This window comes from Oxyura jamaicensis, chromosome 5, assembly GCF_011077185.1.
Source record: "Oxyura jamaicensis isolate SHBP4307 breed ruddy duck chromosome 5, BPBGC_Ojam_1.0, whole genome shotgun sequence".
Lineage (NCBI taxonomy): Eukaryota > Metazoa > Chordata > Aves > Anseriformes > Anatidae > Oxyura > Oxyura jamaicensis.
The window spans coordinates 46046516-46064479 of record NC_048897.1 but is presented as its reverse complement, the minus strand read 5'-3'; the positions used below and the strand labels follow the sequence as shown (position 1 = coordinate 46064479).

General features: G+C 43.8%; 1 protein-coding gene across 5 annotated transcripts; it reads left to right on the top strand.

Annotated features, from left to right (window-relative positions):
• The first annotated feature begins 8461 nt into the window (after positions 1-8461).
• LOC118167655 (cell division cycle-associated protein 4-like) lies at positions 8462-16499 on the top strand. 5 transcript variants are annotated; one of them, XM_035327301.1, is made up of 4 exons: positions 8462-8607; positions 12116-12196; positions 14061-14351; positions 14499-16499. In XM_035327301.1, exons 2-4 carry the CDS (start codon positions 12158-12160, stop codon positions 15252-15254), a joined length of 1086 nt encoding a protein of 361 aa, XP_035183192.1. In that variant the 5' UTR covers positions 8462-8607; positions 12116-12157; the 3' UTR covers positions 15255-16499. The 5 variants fall into 5 exon arrangements, with proteins under 5 accessions (XP_035183192.1, XP_035183197.1, XP_035183193.1 ...); XM_035327302.1 differs by lacking the exon at positions 8462-8607 and adding an exon at positions 9233-9354 and having other exon boundaries at positions 14499-16492; XM_035327306.1 differs by lacking the exon at positions 14061-14351 and having other exon boundaries at positions 8465-8607; positions 14499-16492.
• The last annotated feature ends 1465 nt before the right edge of the window (positions 16500-17964 follow it).

Below are 17964 nucleotides of genomic sequence, written 5' to 3'. Positions count from 1 at the left end.
GGCCTTCTCTAAAAAGAGGCTATGGGCCCTGCTTGCTTTATTCAAGGATCTGTCACTCCCTCTTCTGACCAGAAATGTTCTCCTCTCGTGAGAGGGCAAAGGCTGGAAATTTTAAATCTTTGTATTTTTGTTTTATTATCATTCAGTTTCAGATACCAGAACCTCTTCTTAGTCAGATTCCACGATGAGAAATAACACTGTACAAGGAAAAATCCCAGAAAACCATCATTTTCTCTGGAGATACTGAAAACCATTAAAAATAAATCAACACAAAGTTAAACTAAAGCTATGAAACCAGCCCTCTTGCCCTGAAGGTTGTGGAAAACAGAAGTTATTTTGAATAATCTGAAGTTATTTTGACTTTAAACCTCCAGGATTTGGAGGAAACAATTTTTGATGTAGAAAAGTAGCTTGTGTGTATGCTTACATAATGTGAAACAATATTAATGTATAATCCTGATTTGTCAGTGTTTCAGCATCGCATGTCTAATTGACTAATATGAAGAAAAGCTTTTATGAAAGCAATGTATCGTCAACACATCGGTCAAATATGGATCGTGAGTCCACTGCCTCTATTATGAACCATGCAACAGAACTTTTGGAATTTCAGAAATGGCACTGAGACGTTAATTCTCCTTTTTTTTTTCCTATACTTCCAGGCTCTGTTCTGGACAAACCTGTGGTTTCCAATTTAATTCAAGCCCTGATCCTTTTAAGGCACGGGATTCCCGGAGTTTAAAGCAGGCACAAGAGGGCACCAGACTCTAGCCTATCTGTCCTCCTGACATCGTGGACTTCACAGTGGGAGGAAAAAAAATTCTCCAAAGTTCGCTGCCTGTAATCATAAATGTTTAAGACTTCGTGCTGCTAGGTAAACCAGTCCATACACATGAGTGTCTGTGCAGGTGTGCTTTCATGCTCATCACGCAGATAGCTGTTGAAGTAGAGGCAAGGTTGGTTTACGATGTTTATCCAGCTATGGAAGAAACACACAACCTTTTTCATATGGAGCCTATGAACAGAAAGAAAACCAAGAAGCATAAAACAGAACTGAAAACAAACAAGAAAAGTCATGCAGAGAAAAGGAAGGAGCCAGTTCCCTTGTGTCACACAATAAAACGTGGAGGGTGATGGAACTCGCCGGGATCTGCCCGTGATTTCCTGGAGAGGATGTCAGTGACAGCGGAAACCACCTAAGGCATTCACTTGAGCCAGGCACTGCAGCATCTAAACACCACGCAAATACTAAATAATTCTTCCAGAAGCCCCTCTCAGCCTCCCTGCCCAGGCAAACCCCTCTCACATTGTCCTGCCTCGCTGCTCGCTGCATCTCCTGTGACTTTATCACAACTCTATTGGCCCTCGGTGCTATTTGTTAGTCACATTAAGTAAGGCCAATTAAACAGTTATTCTTCTGCTAACATTAGACTTTTTGAAATGATTGCTGGGAAACCACTGGCTACCGGTATAGCAGCAGGAGACACGAGTTAACATTCCTTCATTGCCACAGAAGCCAAGGCTGTCATTCCCATCAAGGCACAGGACCCAGAGCAGAGAATGAGGCTCGCTCACAGCCTGTTATCTATGTTCATGCTCACGCTCCTAATTGGGTTAACCCTTTAACCAGATAAGTCAGACAGGCATTAACAATCTTTCCCTTAGGGGGAAAAAAAAATACTTTTTAATAGCACATTTCATGCCCTAGTTTATCTACGTTTTATGCTTATTTTCAGATACCCTCCCCAGACTATAATGGCTGTCTTTGGACACATATATTTACAACATATTTTTTCTCATGGACTGTAATTCAGATAAGTCACCATCAAATCAGCATCAGCAATAACTTGTGGATACGGTATATTTTAAGGTTTAACCTGTCAATTCATCAGATTCTAAAACAAAATTTGGAAACAATCCAACCACTCCAATATGCTACCACTGCCTTCATTTACTCTTCCAGGGAGCACACAGGGTCAATTTCACTTGCAGATAGAGCGTTACTTCCACACCAGCTTATCCACTGTTCTCTTACCTATGCCAAATTCTATTTTCCTCATCAGAAGTGGTGGGTGAGAGGAAAATCCCGTTTCTGTTTTGGAAAATGTAAAACAACTATTGCTGTCAACAGTTTGTTACTGAAGTCTCAGCTGGCAGAATTAAGTGACTGTAGAAGAAACTCAGTCTTTTGATTTTTTTTTTCTACTTTCCTCCCCTAGTTTTCATGGTCCAAATTCTTCATAACTATAAGGAAAAATTTAAAACAAAAACAACTGGTCTAGATATTTGAAAAGAAACGCGTTAGCTTTATCCAGGCTTTTGAATCATAACTCTCCAGTTTGCCACTACTGCAGAAATACGTTTCCAGTTGATATTGTAATTTTCAGGGACACAACTTCTCGAAACAGCACAATGCCTTCCAAAAGGCTGATTACAGGACAAAAACACTGCAAAATCAAAAGATGCAGAACAGCAAAGGTATAAGCCTCACATACAGACCAAAAGATCTCAAAGCAATACTCTAACGTATGTTCAAGGATATACGAAAAAGGAATTATTCATTAACTACTTCAGCTTGCAACCGCTTCAGGCTATTTTGTTCTTACAGTATCTGCAGTTTTCAAAGGAAGGTAGAGCTGGTAAAGAAGAAAAGATCTTCGTATGCGCAGCACAAACACATCATCAGAAGCAGACTAACTCCCAGGAAGAAAATATGGTACTTAGCTTGCTGCAAAGACAGGAATACCTTGTGTAGTGACAGGCTGCACATGTTTTATGAGCCTGTGGGTGCTATTTAATAGTAGATGCTTAGTTGCTATAGCAACTGTCATACCCTATGGTATTTATGCTTAGATATGGAACACATATTTTAAGCGGCACCAGACAACATGGCATTCAAGTGTCCAAGCTGTGTGTTTAAAATAAAATCCCTGTTATGAAGCAAATAGGTATGTTCCTTCAGTTAGTAGAAATTCTCACTAATGCAACACTTTTACAACAACAAAACAAGCTTGTCCCTTACAAACACGGCACAGAGCGACCATGATGATCCAGAAGAGGGTTTAGACACCTTAAAATAAAACCCCAAACAACATTCAGCTCTTGAACACCCATCTTTGCTGACTGCCCCTGCGTAACTTGGAGACTTGTGCTGTTTGGTACAGAGCAGTGAGCTTTGCCACCAGAGTTTTCTATCACAGTATTACTGGTACTGTAGGTATTGCTTTGAAAGCCTGATCTAAACTTCGCATCATCTGCACTTTGTTCCTACCACAGATGTCCCATCACCAACATGAAGCCACACACCAGTTTCTGTCTCCCGCCTGCCAGTGCACATATGCATTATTTGTGTTTTCATGGCTGGGACTTCTCAAGCACAGTTTGTAGTCCCTTCAGCTTTTGTAGTTTTGCATATCACCCACCCACCACTGAGAAGACTTCCTCTGAATCTGCTGACAGATGCAAATCTTGCTTGGAAACACTTCTTATATTTTTATTTTGTCACATGCTGGTGGCTGAGGAAACTGGTGGTCTGTAGTTCCTACAGTTGTGTCTGAAGGGTTCTTAACTCCAATACAACCACGTTAGCAAGGCAGGCTAAAAGGGTCTGCAGACTATTACAAGCCCAACAGCTTTCCTGTGTCCTGTTTCCACTACATTTCCTGCAGTCAAAACATATTAACATCTCTTACCAGTTTATTATCAGTTCCATAAAGCCACTAGCTGATAAACTGTGGTGGTAGTTTTAGCACATAGGGTGTCTGAGCCAGCACATGTTCATTCTCTGCTCACCTCTTAGCTCATGTCATCCCTAATCCCTCTGGCCTCCTAGCAGATAGATCTGATACCTACAGCCATCAAACCTAAGGCCTGAAGCTGGGGACCTGAGGCAGACAAACTTCTGCCTCGGAATGGCTTTTGCTAGCACTGACAGCCTTACACCCTCCCTCCCATCACCTGTCTACTCCAGCTCTTCAGTTGTTCAGCAGCTGAGCCAACACAGCCAGAAAACTGCTGCCATATTCAGATGTTTATGAGCTGGTGCTTGCAGTAGCGGGTGCGACGAGTGCTGACTGCTATTCTCATTTTGTAAGCCGCTAGCACTTGAAGCCAGTGTCCCTACCATCCAGCATGAAGCTACATTTAGCCCACAAACACACAATTCAGGAATATTCTCCTCTTCCTCCTCCTCCTTACTCCCTGTGAAGTCAGTGGTTGTTTTACAGGCACCAGATGCCCGCTGTCCTTTGTTCAACCCTCCCTACAGGTAGGGCTGACAGCCTTTCCCGGCTCAGAGCCCTGAAGAAGCTCTTGCTGAACTTTCAGCGACATTTTGTGGTCCGCACGTTAACACATTGTATTAATACAAAAACACTTTCTCTTAAATTCCGTGTGGTGTGACTGCAGGCTGCGTGCGATGGGGTTGCATCCTGTATCTGCTTGCAGGGCCCAGCTGAGCTGCTACAACAGGCTTACTTCTTAGGGAGCAGCCACATTTAATTACCTCCTTTAGCCTTCCTTCCATCTGCTCCTGGATTTTTAGGCAGTGCTCTGCTGCAGGAATGTGCTCGTCTGCAGAAGCGCTCAGGACTGTTTCATAACGCTGCTCATTTCAAAGCTGGACAGAAGTTGCCAGGTTGGACTTAAAGGAAACGGCACATTACAGCTGGGCCTCCTGCCCTACTCCCGAGCCAAATTAAAAAGACAAACATAACTTAGGTACTTTAATCAAACGCTAATTATGAGAAAAATAATACAGGCTCGGAGCACGTCCACATCGTCTTTAGCAGGCAGAGGCAAGCAAGCACCGTCCCTGTTCTGAACCAGCTGGACCACAGCCAAAACTCTCCCCAAACATGCGGTCGTGCCAGTACAGCACGGAGCTTGAGCTCACACACCTTGCTTCTCGACAGCACTCGCTAGCCGGAGTGCAGCGCCGCTCTGACGACAGCTACGCGGCTTCCAGGCCAGGGCTGACTCATGTCTGCTTGGCTCACAGCACCGGCAGCGCAGCGCGAGCACACGTTTTCCTGCTCTAAACTATTCGCCCAGCTTCAGAGCCCCCGGGGCCCTCAGAGAGAGACAGAAAACGCCGCAGACACGCAGCAGGGTGTAGTGGAAAATGCCTTGTTGTCAGCAGAGAGTTGGTACTGAGGCAGGACTCAGTCCTATCTCTCTGAAACTATTTGTTTCAAAGCTTAAGCAACCTCCTGACTAATTTTCCTAACCTCTTTATCAGAGGGCTTGCAACCCGCTGGTTGAGAAACACGGTGCTAAGCCTCATACAAACACCTAGTGAGGGACAGTGCCTATCAGAGCAGAAATGCTCCCTCAGGGGGACCTTTCCATGGCTTAGAAATAATGCTGGTGCGGTGACCCGACAGCGCACTCCACGTATATTTCTGTTTCTTATTCACCTACATAAGTGTTAACTGCATTGGCCCTTTCAAACTATTTTAAAACCACCTTTTTTATATGTGTTTGTGATGTGGAAATATCATGGACTGAGATCCTTTATACAGCTCAAAACTGCACAAATAAGCTGGAAATCAAGCCTTTTTTTTTTTTTTTTTTTTTTTTTTTTTTTTTTTTTGTCTTTCAAAAGCACAGTTTCAGCCCTGCTCTCAGCCATGGAGTTCCTATTAATTTCTGCGGTTTTATAAACACTGTCCAACCCTAAACCAGCCTTCCCGTCACTGCCGACGTGTGAAAGTCTGGCCAGCTCAGCAGGGGCTGAGCGGCTCTGAGAAAGGAGCAGCAGAGCTCAGAGGCATCAAGCGCAGCCCAGCACGGGCTTGCTCCGGGAGGGGAGGAAGGGGGCTGGGAGGCAGCGGGTAGCGGCTGCCTCCAGACGAGCGGAGCGAGCGTGGCACGCAGGTCACGCCACCCGGTACCAGCCAGCGCCAGAGGAAGAGGCAGGCTGGCAGCTCCCGGGAGAGCCGGCTCTCCGACAGAGCTGGCAGGCTGGGGAGAGCCAGGGCCAGTTGCCAGCACGGCTCTGGCAGCCGCAGCTGCTCGGCCACGGGGGCAGTGGCATGGCTGGAGCCTGTGCACGCACGCAGCTCACGCAGAGGGATGCCAGGTCTGTCCTGCAGCCATGCCAAGCACGACTACCCAGTGCTCTGCTAAGGGAAGGGGGTCAGGGTAGCAGCTCCTCTTGAGCCAGCCCTCCTGATCTCAGGCAGGCAATCCCGATTTGAAAAAGCCCCAGCCATGCTAAGGCCAGATCTGCACCTTGGCCCTGCTCGGAGAGTCTGAGGCAATGCCCGCTCCCGTTAAACCAGCCCATCTATCTGCTGCTTTCGCATAAAAGAGCATCCCCCTGTTCAGCCGTTTCCTCTGTGGTGGTTACACTTCCATGAGGCTGCCAGTGCTTTTAAATCCCCCCAGGACTACCACTCCAAAGTTCCTGCCGGCTGCCAATCCACCTTCCTAGGAGAGATCTGCTGAGCTGGTTTGAATCATTTTCCTCCCTGTCGTCTGTGTTAGTCATCACACCAGCAAGCAGGTCGCTCTGCAGCCTCTCACCAGGTGCAACGTCTCTCATTTCTCCAGCAGCTTCGAGCACATATGCTAAATACCTTTTGATATTAAAGTCTGCTGCCATTCCAGACCAGTAAAAGCCCCCCCCCCTTTTTTTTTATGCAGTTGTTGTTCTAATTCCAGTTTCCCCTACCACATTGCTCTGCAGACATTTTTTTTTTTCTGTTTTTGCTCTGTGCTTTGTCTCCAGAACTCATAACTTAGGCATCAGTTCTGCTTTTGCTTGCAGATTACTTTATCTGCAAAGGTTTCATGTGCTGGGACAAATTTCTCAAGATATAAATGCCTGTTTAGGAAATTACCATTTTTTCACCTGTTCTTTTTCAGTCTGGTGTTAACAGTTCATTTACTGAAAACAGTAGGTGGATGAAAAACTTCAGCAGGTAGTTAAAATTTGATCATTCCCTTTATCACGTTGTGGTTACAATTCAATTATTTTCTTTATAATGTTATTTAAGTCCCATCATAGATTGTTTGCTTTCTAGTAAATACCCTGGGCTGTGTTGCTTTACATCAGTTTGTCCAGATTTTTCCATTTTGACTTGTCAAGTTTTGTTTCTCACATACATGAGATGTGAGAGTTGTTTTTTTTTCTCCTGAGAATAATCAAGTCCTGTCATACCTTGACTAAGAATGCAGTTTTCTCAGTTTTTCAAAGATTTTTTCAAAGAAGGTGTTGGGAACCCTTAACAATTTTCTGATTAAACAATGGTTTTAATCAGAAACTGTAATGATTGTAGAGTTTTTAAGCTGTCTCATTTCATTTTGCTGGCTCTTCATGTTTTTGACTAGATAATTGATGGGAAAAAAAAAAAAAAGACGTCAAGACTATAGCTAAGAGAGGGAAAAAGAAAATAAGGAGAGGGGATTTGTGGACCTTACTATATAGATGATGCTATCCCCAGCAAGTGCACTACCACTGCACTTTCCTAGCATTGATCTTGCAGGAACTCCAGAGAGGCTCAAGGGTTCTTGCAGGATTTGTTGTGAGGTTACCTACTTGAATTCATTGCAGCTAATCTAGAAAAAGTCGGTGTCAAGCTGAAGAGCGCATGAGAACGTTGTCTTTGTGGTATTGTTCTTTCAAAGCCTTGATTTGTAGTTTTGCACCATGATGTCAAGAGCACCATGCAAGAAACCATAAAAAAGCAAGGGGAAATACTGCGCTTCGTAGCCTATTTATCTCATCCCAAAACCTGATCTCACTTCACTATGCAAATTGTATTTGCTGCCACTGTCTTATCCGCAGCTCCAGCCCTCTGTTGTTTCACAGCCTTTCCCTCCGGGCCCAGTTTGCGCTCCCCCCACCTCCTGCTGCCCAGCCTCCTCCTCCCCATTCTCCCTCTTCCACCCCGGGGCCAGCAGAGCCTGCGTGTGCCGGAGGCAGCAGCTGGAGCCCGGACAAGCCGGCCTCCCCCCTGCCGGCTGCCTCTCAGCGCCTGGGACACCCTAAGTGCTTGCAGATGTGCGGCAGCGCCAAGCCGCGGACAGAGGCGTCCAAGGCTGGCGGGCTCCTCGCTCAGGGCGGAGGCCGGAGCTCTTTGGGCTTTTGGAGGAGCGAGGAGTTTTATCCCCCTACACCCAAAGGAAGCGGCCTCCCCGCCCTCCGCCTCACAGCCCGAGCAGGAAATGCCACGAGCCTTGCTCATGAGGCAGGGGGCTCGGGGCACCCCCGCGGGGAAGCACGGTGGACGGGGGGAGAAGAGCCTGCCCCGCTCCTCCCTGCGGGCTGCTGCCGGGCCAGGTCCCGGCCTGCTCCCGCCGCAGCCCGTGGCCGGGAACCCAGCCCCGCCGCGGAGGCCTCGGCCGCCGTTTGAACGCGGGGCTCCGCCGCTGCCACCGCCCTCTCAGGGCCGAGGCGCCATGGCAACAGGGGAAGGCCCGCCCCGGGCGGAGGGGCGAGCGCCTTTGTGGGCCCTGACAATAAGATGGCGGGCGGGCGGGGGGCGGGGCCAGGCGCCGCGCTGGGCTCCGCCCGCTCCCTCAAGCGCGGAGCTGTGGCTGAGGCGGGAGCTGGGCTTCCTGCGCTGGGAAGGCTGCGGCGGCGGCGGCACCGGCGGCGGGGTGGTGAGTGGGGGGAGAAGCGGACCGGGCTGCGGGGCCGCGGGGGTGCCTGCGCTTCCCCGGGGGACTCCGCTCGGGGCCGAGCTCGAGCGCGGAGCCGGTGTGGGCGGGAGCCCGCGGGGGACGGAGCCGCTTCAAAATGGCGGCGGGCGGCTCGCCGGCTGCGCGGGGCGGGCGGGCGGGAACGGCTGTTGGCGGCCGCTGGAGCGCCTGGTGAAGGGCGAGGAGAGAACCGGGCCGGGCCCTGAGGAGCCGCGCGGTGCCCGTTCCCCCCTCCTCGGCCCGGCCCCTTCCTCAGTCGCCTCCCGCCGCGCTCCCGCCTCAGCCCGGGGCTCGCTCCCCGCCCCGCCGGTCCCGCCTCTCGCCGCCGGTGCCAGCCCCCTGCCTCCTCCCTCCCTCCCTCCGCCTGGCTTCCCCTCTCCTCCTCCCCTCGCCTCCCTGCCCGCAGCCCCCCGGGGGCTGGCGAGCTGCCCGCCGCCCCCCCGAGCCCGCCGGGGAAAGCCAGCCCCGCTGCCGTGCTCGGGCCTTTGTCCCCGGCCCGGCGGGGACGGTGCTGGCCCTGCCAGCCCCCGCCGTGCCCGCAGCCCTCCCTCAGAGCCATCTGCGCACATGTGCACGCCTGGAAGGGAGTAACTGGCTTTTCTTCTTCTCTTCAGCTTTATGTGCGGTTTTGGTTCCTTGCCACAGCTGTTACGAAGGGCGGTTTTGAATCTGGGGGACTAAATCCTAAAATTTGGTGGCAAAGGGAAGGTACAATGCCTTCTTACCTTGCCATCATCGCTATGTTTATATCAGTTAAAAAAAAAAAAAAAAAAAAAAAGCCTTGCTTAACAAACCTCCAGCACTTGGCTTAGGTAGTTCTTGTCTGCTTCCACCTATGGACAAACAGCGCTAGAATCTCTTTCCTATCTTCTCTGTTAGCCCAACTGCTACCAAACGCCTCGTTTTAACCAAATGCCTCGTTTTTAACCACCTGAATATGTATTTTACAGCATTTACTACTTGAATTTGAATAGAATGTGGATCTGGAGTATGTAAGCTGATGCTGTAGTAGGAGCTGGATCAAATTTCAAGCACCTTATTTGTAAAACAGACCGGGAATTTGTCATAATCTCCGAAGCAACATTTTTAGTGAATTGCATAATACCGTGCTACTATTCCAAAAAAGAAAAAAAAAATCCCCTGCAAATCCCCTTGTTTTCAGACTGTTATTTTGCAGATAGCTGTTGTCTCCTTGACAACTTCTTTCATACAGCTGTTTCAAACAACAGTTAAGGTTTTGACACGCTCAGTTTGGGCTCGTGACGCTCAGTTAGCAGAAAGGAGATGATACAGCTAGTCCAGGTACTGCCCCTTGGACAGAGGCAAATGCTGCTTAAAATTACTGGTGGATTTTGAACACTTTGCATCAAAAGCAGCAGCAATGTTGCAGTCATGTTCCAAGAAGCTTTACACAACAGCTTGTACCTTTTGAGTACATTAATAAGTAAATTAACAGAGAAACGTGCTTCATATTTTTATTAATTAGGTTTTAAAGTTAGCATTCTCTTGAGATGAGTATTTGTTGGTGATTGTGCAGAGAAGTCTGGGAGAGGTCGTTTTATTTGTAATGTTTTAATTGAGTCTGATAATGGCTGTTAAGGTATATTTCTATTTTATTGTTCTGAGACACACTGATATAAGTTAATAGAATCTGAAGAAATAGTTGCTATGATGGGCAAATTTGTTAATATTTTAATGCTAACAGTGGTTCCATGTGGTTTGTTTATTGCTCTAGGGAAGAACCTAGAATCACACATGGCACGCCTTATACACTCATGTTGCATGGGAAAACTGTTTCCTTCTTCCGTATGTTAATAGATTACAGACTGGACTGGTCTGCCAGCATCCCCCGTGTCTTTCAGTTTGTGGATGTGATGATAATGGTTCTTTTACTCGTGTGCTCCCATTGGCAGTCTCCCCTCATATCAGTCTATGATTTTGAGAGGCAAACGGACAAAAGTTCTTCCTTAAAAATTGTCATGTATCTAAAATTACTCTGGAAAACCTCTTCATTGTTCTCATGACTGCATCATCTTTACCAGCACGTTTGTTGTTCTGCTTTGTAAGAAAGTTTACACCCATGTCACCTACCCTGAGCCAGACAGAAGTGGATCTGGCAGGGGCTTAGGGATTCAAATGCTCACAGGCTCTCAGCTTACTTCTTTTATAGAATGGGCTGAGAGTATACCCAGGGAGCAAAAGCTTCAGAACTCTTATAGCATTATCAGGTGTTTGATAGAAAGAAGAAATACTCCAGTGAAACGTCATAAGATTGAGTAAGTGGCAGTTGAGATGCCTCATGACCCTCCCTGTCTTGGATGTTGGCGTGAGCTCAGTCTGTGGAAGAGAATTAGTTGGTTGAAATACAGTTTATATGGCAGGACAGCATTTTAGTCTGAATATTTTGGGATTGAGTCAAAAGGTTTTGGCTTGAGAGTGTTTAAGGTGGCTTTTTTGATGTGGTGTTTTAATAAGTATGCAGTTTCTGGAGAAAAATAAATGCTTTTTTCTGCCAGAAAAAGGCCTTTGTCAACCATCACCCCCCTCCCCAATTTTTAGAGCAAGTGGTTTTCCAAAACTTTTAATTACCAACCACAACAGAAAACAAAGAAAGATGTGCATATGTGTCCAGTTAACTTACTTTTTTTTCTAGGTATGTACTTCAGCTGCAGATACCGAAGTGTCTTGTGCAGTACAGACATGTCTAGAAAAGTATCTGAGTTGTATTCATATTTTGTCTTACAGGGTTTTTGTAGCTGATTGAAACAGCATTCTTTTTGGCTTTAGTAATTAAAGGAATTATTGCATGTATTTGATAGTTGTATTTGGTATATCGGAACTTGTTTTGCCTTGAATGTCTTTTGAAAACTCAGCCTTTATAGCTGAAACAATTTCATTACTGTAATTGCTTTCATTATTGTCATCTTGCAAAGTAAATCTGAGTCATAAAGTTTCTGTGTTACTGCTAAAGGAAAATCCTACCTGTCTGCTGTGTTTCAGTTTTATGTTTGTGTGCACATACTCATTTTCTGTAGATGCTAAAGAGATGTATGGTTTTCTACAACAAAGGTGAACACTGTATGCTTTTGTGATAAATGGCTTCCAGAATGCTTTTCTAAACGTTTAAGCTTTTAGATGATGGCTAAAGATATTGTTTGCTCTTTAAATGGCATCAGCACAGGGATAAGGGAGAGGCTGGTCCAAAGGTCGGGATGATAGCCTAGGACTTGGACTTAAATTGGCAGCTTCCTTCTCCTGACACAGATTTTGCATGTATTGTTCACAGATCACCTTTGTACACTAGCTGTAAATTGCATTTAATAGTATTATCCAAATTTCTAGAAGTACCGTGAGGACAGAGATACTGAAGCAATTGAAAGATAGGGGTGTATAAGTTTCTGAAATGGGAAAGTGTTTTGCTGTGCATCTCCTGAACTACCCTGATGCCTTGCTTGCTGGTACTTGGTAGGTGCTGCCCTAACTGTTACTGTATGGACTCTTGCTCAGTAGCATGGGAGAAGAGGAAGGACTACATCAAGCACAACTACTGGTATGTAGCTTTTTGTTCCTTACATGAAACAGTAATCCTCTAGTATTCTGTGTGGACTCAGAAATAGGGTGACAAAGAACCTGATTTTTATGGTGTAAGGTACTGACTAGAAGTAAATGCTCCAATTAAAAAAAGAAAAAAAAAAAAAGAGGAACTTGCCTGTGACATCTGTGAAAAATTTAAGTTTAAGAATCCATATAAGCTTTTTTTTTCCTTTTTGTTTTGTCTTCTACATAGCGTGTGAGTGCTGTATCTGTTTTCAAGTGTTGTGATATGTTCAGTTATACCATTGGTATGCCTTAGAAGGTATCTAAATACCAAACAGTAGATGGTTGAAAACCAGGCTAATGTTCCATTGAAGTTCTAATTCTTTAGAAGTTCAAATAAAAAGAAGCTTCAAACTCTGCACAGAATGTTTAAAGCTGAATAACATAATTAACCCTGTATGAACGTTAGTCCCCAAAGATGTCTCCTGGAGGTTGTTTCACATAGGGTGTGTATGTGTACATACAACTGTGTATGGGAAATTAAATGATGTATTCCCAGATGTGAAGTTTGAAGGAATATCTAGAAGTAGAAGCTTGGGTTGTTTTTAATGGGAATAATGTGACTGTGCTGTTACAGGAAACATTTTTGCAAAGAACTTCAAAAGCATTTAATATATTGATAGTCCTCAAATAGCTTTTAAGAAATCTTTTAAAGATGGCCTAAGACGAAGTTCCTATATTCTGTATTGTAGTCTCTGTGTTATGATTTCTCCCGAATTGTGTACCTTCAGTGGAAAGAAGTCTCTGAGAGTCAGCAAATCTAACAAAAGGATAATTCACAGATACAGACAGCAATGTAAGAAGTGTGGTACAGAGTCAGTGTTTATGTAGCTACAATGTTATCCCCAGGTTTTCAGGGCAGATAAGTTTGTAATGTATGATGAAAGCAACAATGTAGTTGGACTTCGGATTTTTACTGACTCTGAAAAAGCTGAAAGAGATCTGTCTCTGAAAATATGGGGACCATTCAGTAGCAACAAAAAAAACGAGGCAGAGGTTTGGGCTTACCAAGAGAAGTGGAATAAAAGACATTGCAATAGTAATTGGGCTTTATCAGCTTTTAGCTGAAAAATGTTGTACTGGTCAGGTCACTACATTAGAAATCCCCAAAATATTAGGTAAAGAGGAACCGTAAGGGCAGAAAACTTGGAAAGGACATAAGGAATGTGCATAAATGTAAAGATTAGGTACTAGCTGTCATTTGCATCCTAGCTTTTATAAGACTAAAAGAAACAACATCTATTGTATATTAAATATATATATATATTTTAAGAGATCAGTTGTAATACTTCACATGCATGGGGCACTATTGTAAAAATGAGTGCAATTCAGATGAAGATCTGGAGGCTAGTGCTTGAGATTCATACCTTGGCTAATTCAGCAAGTGATTTTTTTGGGTGGAAATAATAAGAAGCCTTCATGCACTCCACTTACTTTTACCTGGTGAACCTGAACTAGGAATACAGGAGTTTTGTTTTCTGGTAGTCAGCTGGGAAAGAAGTACATCCCATACAGAGGATGACTCTGCCTGTCCTTACATGAATTGCACAATTAGAATTGGAATTACACTGTTCAGTTACTCGAGTAAGGGAACCTAAAGGACTGCTATAGACACCTCAGTTGAATGTCTCAAGTTATATGGAACAAATGGAGATGTTACACTCCAAGAAGCCAAAGTAATTTAACCTTTTCAAATATGCTGTCCATGATATATATGTTTTTTTAAAAATGTTACTCCATTAGGTATGTTGGTGTTCTGCAGGGGTCAAATCTTTCAAACATGGTGTGCCAGGTTGTATTTTTATTTCCAAAATTAGAGGTTAAGCATGCCCGTAGAAACTCGGGAGGAGCGAGGAGAAACTGCCTCTCTGCTAGGTGAAATACAGCCGTTGAGATGTTCGCTTCTGTGCGAAGCAGTGGCTCCTGACTTCCATCAAGTTTGGAACTTAATGGGAACCAGGATCTGGGAGCCTCTGCCTCTCTCAGATGCCACTCTCCGAAGCCATGACTCGTGGACCTGCTCACCCCTGGTTCCCGAATATCGTCTTTGGGATCCAGTCCATATGTTCCTGGCCCCTGTTGTACCACACTGGCCATTCTATAACCTGGTATGACAACTCTGATGTTTCTATCTTCAAAGAATTTGCTGTTCAAATTCAAGTTTTCTGTTTAGTTTTTTTTTTTTTTTAATTATTTTTTTCCTCCTTTTGAGCTGTTTATGTTGTACAATTTTTTTTATTTTTATTTTTTAACAGGACACAATGTTTGTGCGAGGATTAAAGAGAAAATGTTTTGATGGCGAAGAAGATATTGAAGGAACTCTGGCTGGTATTAAGGCTATTCCTTCATATAATCTTCAGCGACAGTCACTTTTAGATATGTCCTTGGTTAAACTTCAGCTGTGTCACATGCTGGTTGAACCTAACCTTTGTCGTTCGGTACTTATAGCCAACACGGTACGCCAGATCCAAGAAGAAATGACCCAAGATGGGACGTGGCAGATGATAAATACACAGAGTACAGGCCAGGCATCTGTGGATCGTCTTGTTTCAACAGATATCCTCTGTCGCTCATCTAGGGAACAAGCTGAGGGAAAGCATGTTCCAGGTTACAGTACTTTCAGTAAAGACTTTGAGGGCGACCAGGCACAAGATAGTTCAGAAACTATGTCAACAGCCTCTTCAGTGCAAGCTCCGAGAAATCTGCAAAGTAATGTGTGGGAAATGGAGAATCCACAGGAAAACAAAGGAAACTTTCAAAAATCATTAGATCAAATATTTGAGACACTGGAGAACAAAACTCCTAATTCGGTGGAAGACCTCTTTTCGGAAGTTGACAACTCTTATTATGATCTTGATACTATGTTAACAGGCATGATGAGCAACACGAAAATGGGACACTGTGATGGGCTAGAATCATTTTCTTCTCCAACAACCACAAGTTCTAGCTCTAATTGTAAATCTGATCTTAACGAGCTTGATCATATTGTGGAAATCCTCGTTGAATCCTGAAACTCCTTGTGTAGGAGAGAAAAACCTGTTAATGGAAAAAAGACTCAAGAAAGCTATTTCCACAGTTTGTTCTATCAAATCTGCACGTGTATTTTACAAATATCTATATATTATATAGATATATATATTAAAAAAGCACTTCATATTGCAAAATAGTGTTAACTCTTAAAGTTAACCTGCAACTTGTAGTGTAATAATCCAATTTCTTGTCCACTGAACTGTAAGTGCTTACGGTAAATGGTTAAGTATGGGGTCCAAGGCTTTCAAAATTGGGTTCCATTTACCAGTTTGCTTTAGCCTTTGATGGAGGACATGCTCATTGACAGGAAACATGAGAGAATCACTCTTTCTTACCCTTCTCCCAATGAAAATGGTAATAAATGGAGAGAGAAGTTGGTCAGCTGTTTTCCTGTTCTCCTCCAGTTTCTACTTTGTTATAGGACATAATTCCTACTATATCTGCTGCTTCTGATCTAAGTTGCTACATGGCTCTTAAAGAGCAGTATGCAATGGTTCTTGTTACTCTAGCTAGCTTATTCTGGTTTTTGCTACAATTTTTACTTTAAAAATAGTTTTAAAGTGTTTATTGGTGTTTAGATTTTCCAGGTATTTTCCTAAAATATATTTTTACTACAGATGTTATGTCAGCTGCTAACTTAGCAACTTTTGATCATAACTGCAGTTGATGTATTTTTTGAAAGGTTTTCAAAAAGGGATGCTTTTTTACTGTGAGCTACCCAATGTAGTTCAGTAAAGTGTATGTAAATGTAAATATACGATTTTATACTTTACATTAAAATGTAAGAGCTGTTTTCATGAATCTGTTTTATAGAGTAGTACTTCACTAAATTGAGAATTGTACAATTATGCTTTTTATACCCCATATATTTGAGTATCATTAGAGGAAGATCCAACTAGATACAATTAAATTTAATTCATTTCAGACCGTATTTTTTGTTAACTGCAAACCTAAATTACCTAGGTTTTTATTTATGTGTATTTATATGTAAATGTCATCAAGTGAATTGTTTATCACTGAAGTCTACCATCAAATATTTGTTTATATGGAATAACTATCTTGCACTAATTACTACAAAAAGTGTTACTAGCGGCCTTTAAATCTCAACTGGTATGTCTTGATGTCTTGTCATAATGAGTATGCTCCACTCTTACCAAGGGTTTCCTCTTGCTTTTTTTTTTTTTTTTAATAACAAAAGATAATACAACATGGGATGGTGTTCTTTTCTTCAACTACTCATGTTTATTCTGGAGTGTGTATAATGAAGTGTATTCCTATGACACGTTTTTGGGGGGGAGGAAGGGTAGATGAAGTACAGTGTATGGTGATGTTACACCCCCCAAAAAAACTACCTCCAAGCTCGTGCTGGGGAAGAGGCCTGAGCTAGCAGGGAGGTAGGCAGGGGGAAGATTGATTGGTTTCTGGAATGTTTTAGCGTTGGCTGTGTGAGGGGAAGATAGCCTCCAGTAACTTAGTTGTTTTCCATAGACTTGAATCAAGCAAGTCACTGAACATGAAAAGAGTACATTTCCATGTCCGACAGACCATGCTTTCCCACAAGTGACCTTAATTACTACACACTGTATCTTCCAGGTTCTCAAACCCTCCTCCCGTTCTGGGGAGATGTTAAGGACATTCAGTGTCACATCCACAAAAGGAGAACGCTGAGCTTATGATTTCCAAAGTGCTTCAGAAGCATCTGGTTTGGGGAAAAACAATATCACTTTGATAAATTACTCAAACGTGATACTTGAATACATATTAATACATATTGGCTGTAGTACTTAAGCATTGCTTCCTCAATTGTTGATTAATAACTGCATTAGAGTATGAAATACTCTATAGATCCCTGCAATTTCAGTCCTTGTAATACAGCTAGACCAAAGAAACACTAAGTATTACTGGAAAACAATAGGACATCAACCGTAGCTGAAAGGTGTGCTAGTACTATAATTCAGGAGGATGCAAATATTGATGTGAACTGTCACACCTCATGGTGAAATAACAGTCTGTTTTATTTGGCAGCGTTAGTGTCAGAGATTCTTTCCGAAGTTATAAGTCAGCAGGAAAATTTGCTTGATGCTTTTCTGTATGTGGATAGATGCATTAAAATGGACAGCAGCTGCCTTAGGGTAAAGTAGCCAGGCAGTTTCCAAGTCTTCTGAATGGAACATTAGTGGTGAGTGGAACAAATACCTTCTGTACCTCTGGGAAAGTGCCCAAAAGCTGCTCTGAACTGTGGTGGTTTGAACAACTGTGAGTGTTTCCCCTTCCATTTGTGTTAAATGGGAAGTTTCAAGTGTGTATACTTAAGAAGATGCTCACCCCTTCCTCCTCAGTGTGCTTCAGTCTCCCTGTTTCAGGTAGGAATTACTATAATTCATTCATAACTCTTGCACTGTGCATGTCCAATGCACATTTGTGTGTGTGTATGCATGATCACACCAAACATCTAGACGAGCATTCCTTTACTGGGGAAGCCATGCCCAGTTAAGAATAATTTGTAGAGACTACTTGGCTTAACTGGAAGGGTATTAGGTAACTATGCATTTATGTAGTTAAGTATTTAAACAGGAATATATATCCTGTTTTATTATGTTCTTAAAACTTGTGCCAAATTGTATGCGCTCTTACACGTCTGATGTCTTGGCTCAAGTGCTCAGCAGGTATAAGAATTTGTATTGCTGAAAC

What these genes read in the sequence shown, in the direction of transcription:
- LOC118167655 (XM_035327301.1), top strand. Translation starts at nt 12,158, where the DNA reads ATGGGAGAAGAGGAAGGACTACATCAAGCACAACTACTG. An exon ending in TACATCAAGCACAACTACTG is followed by an intron (nt 12,197 to 14,060) that starts GTATGTAGCTTT and finishes TTCCAAAATTAG; the next exon opens with AGGTTAAGCATGCCCGTAGA. An exon ending in ACTGGCCATTCTATAACCTG is followed by an intron (nt 14,352 to 14,498) that starts GTATGACAACTC and finishes ATTTTTTAACAG; the next exon opens with GACACAATGTTTGTGCGAGG.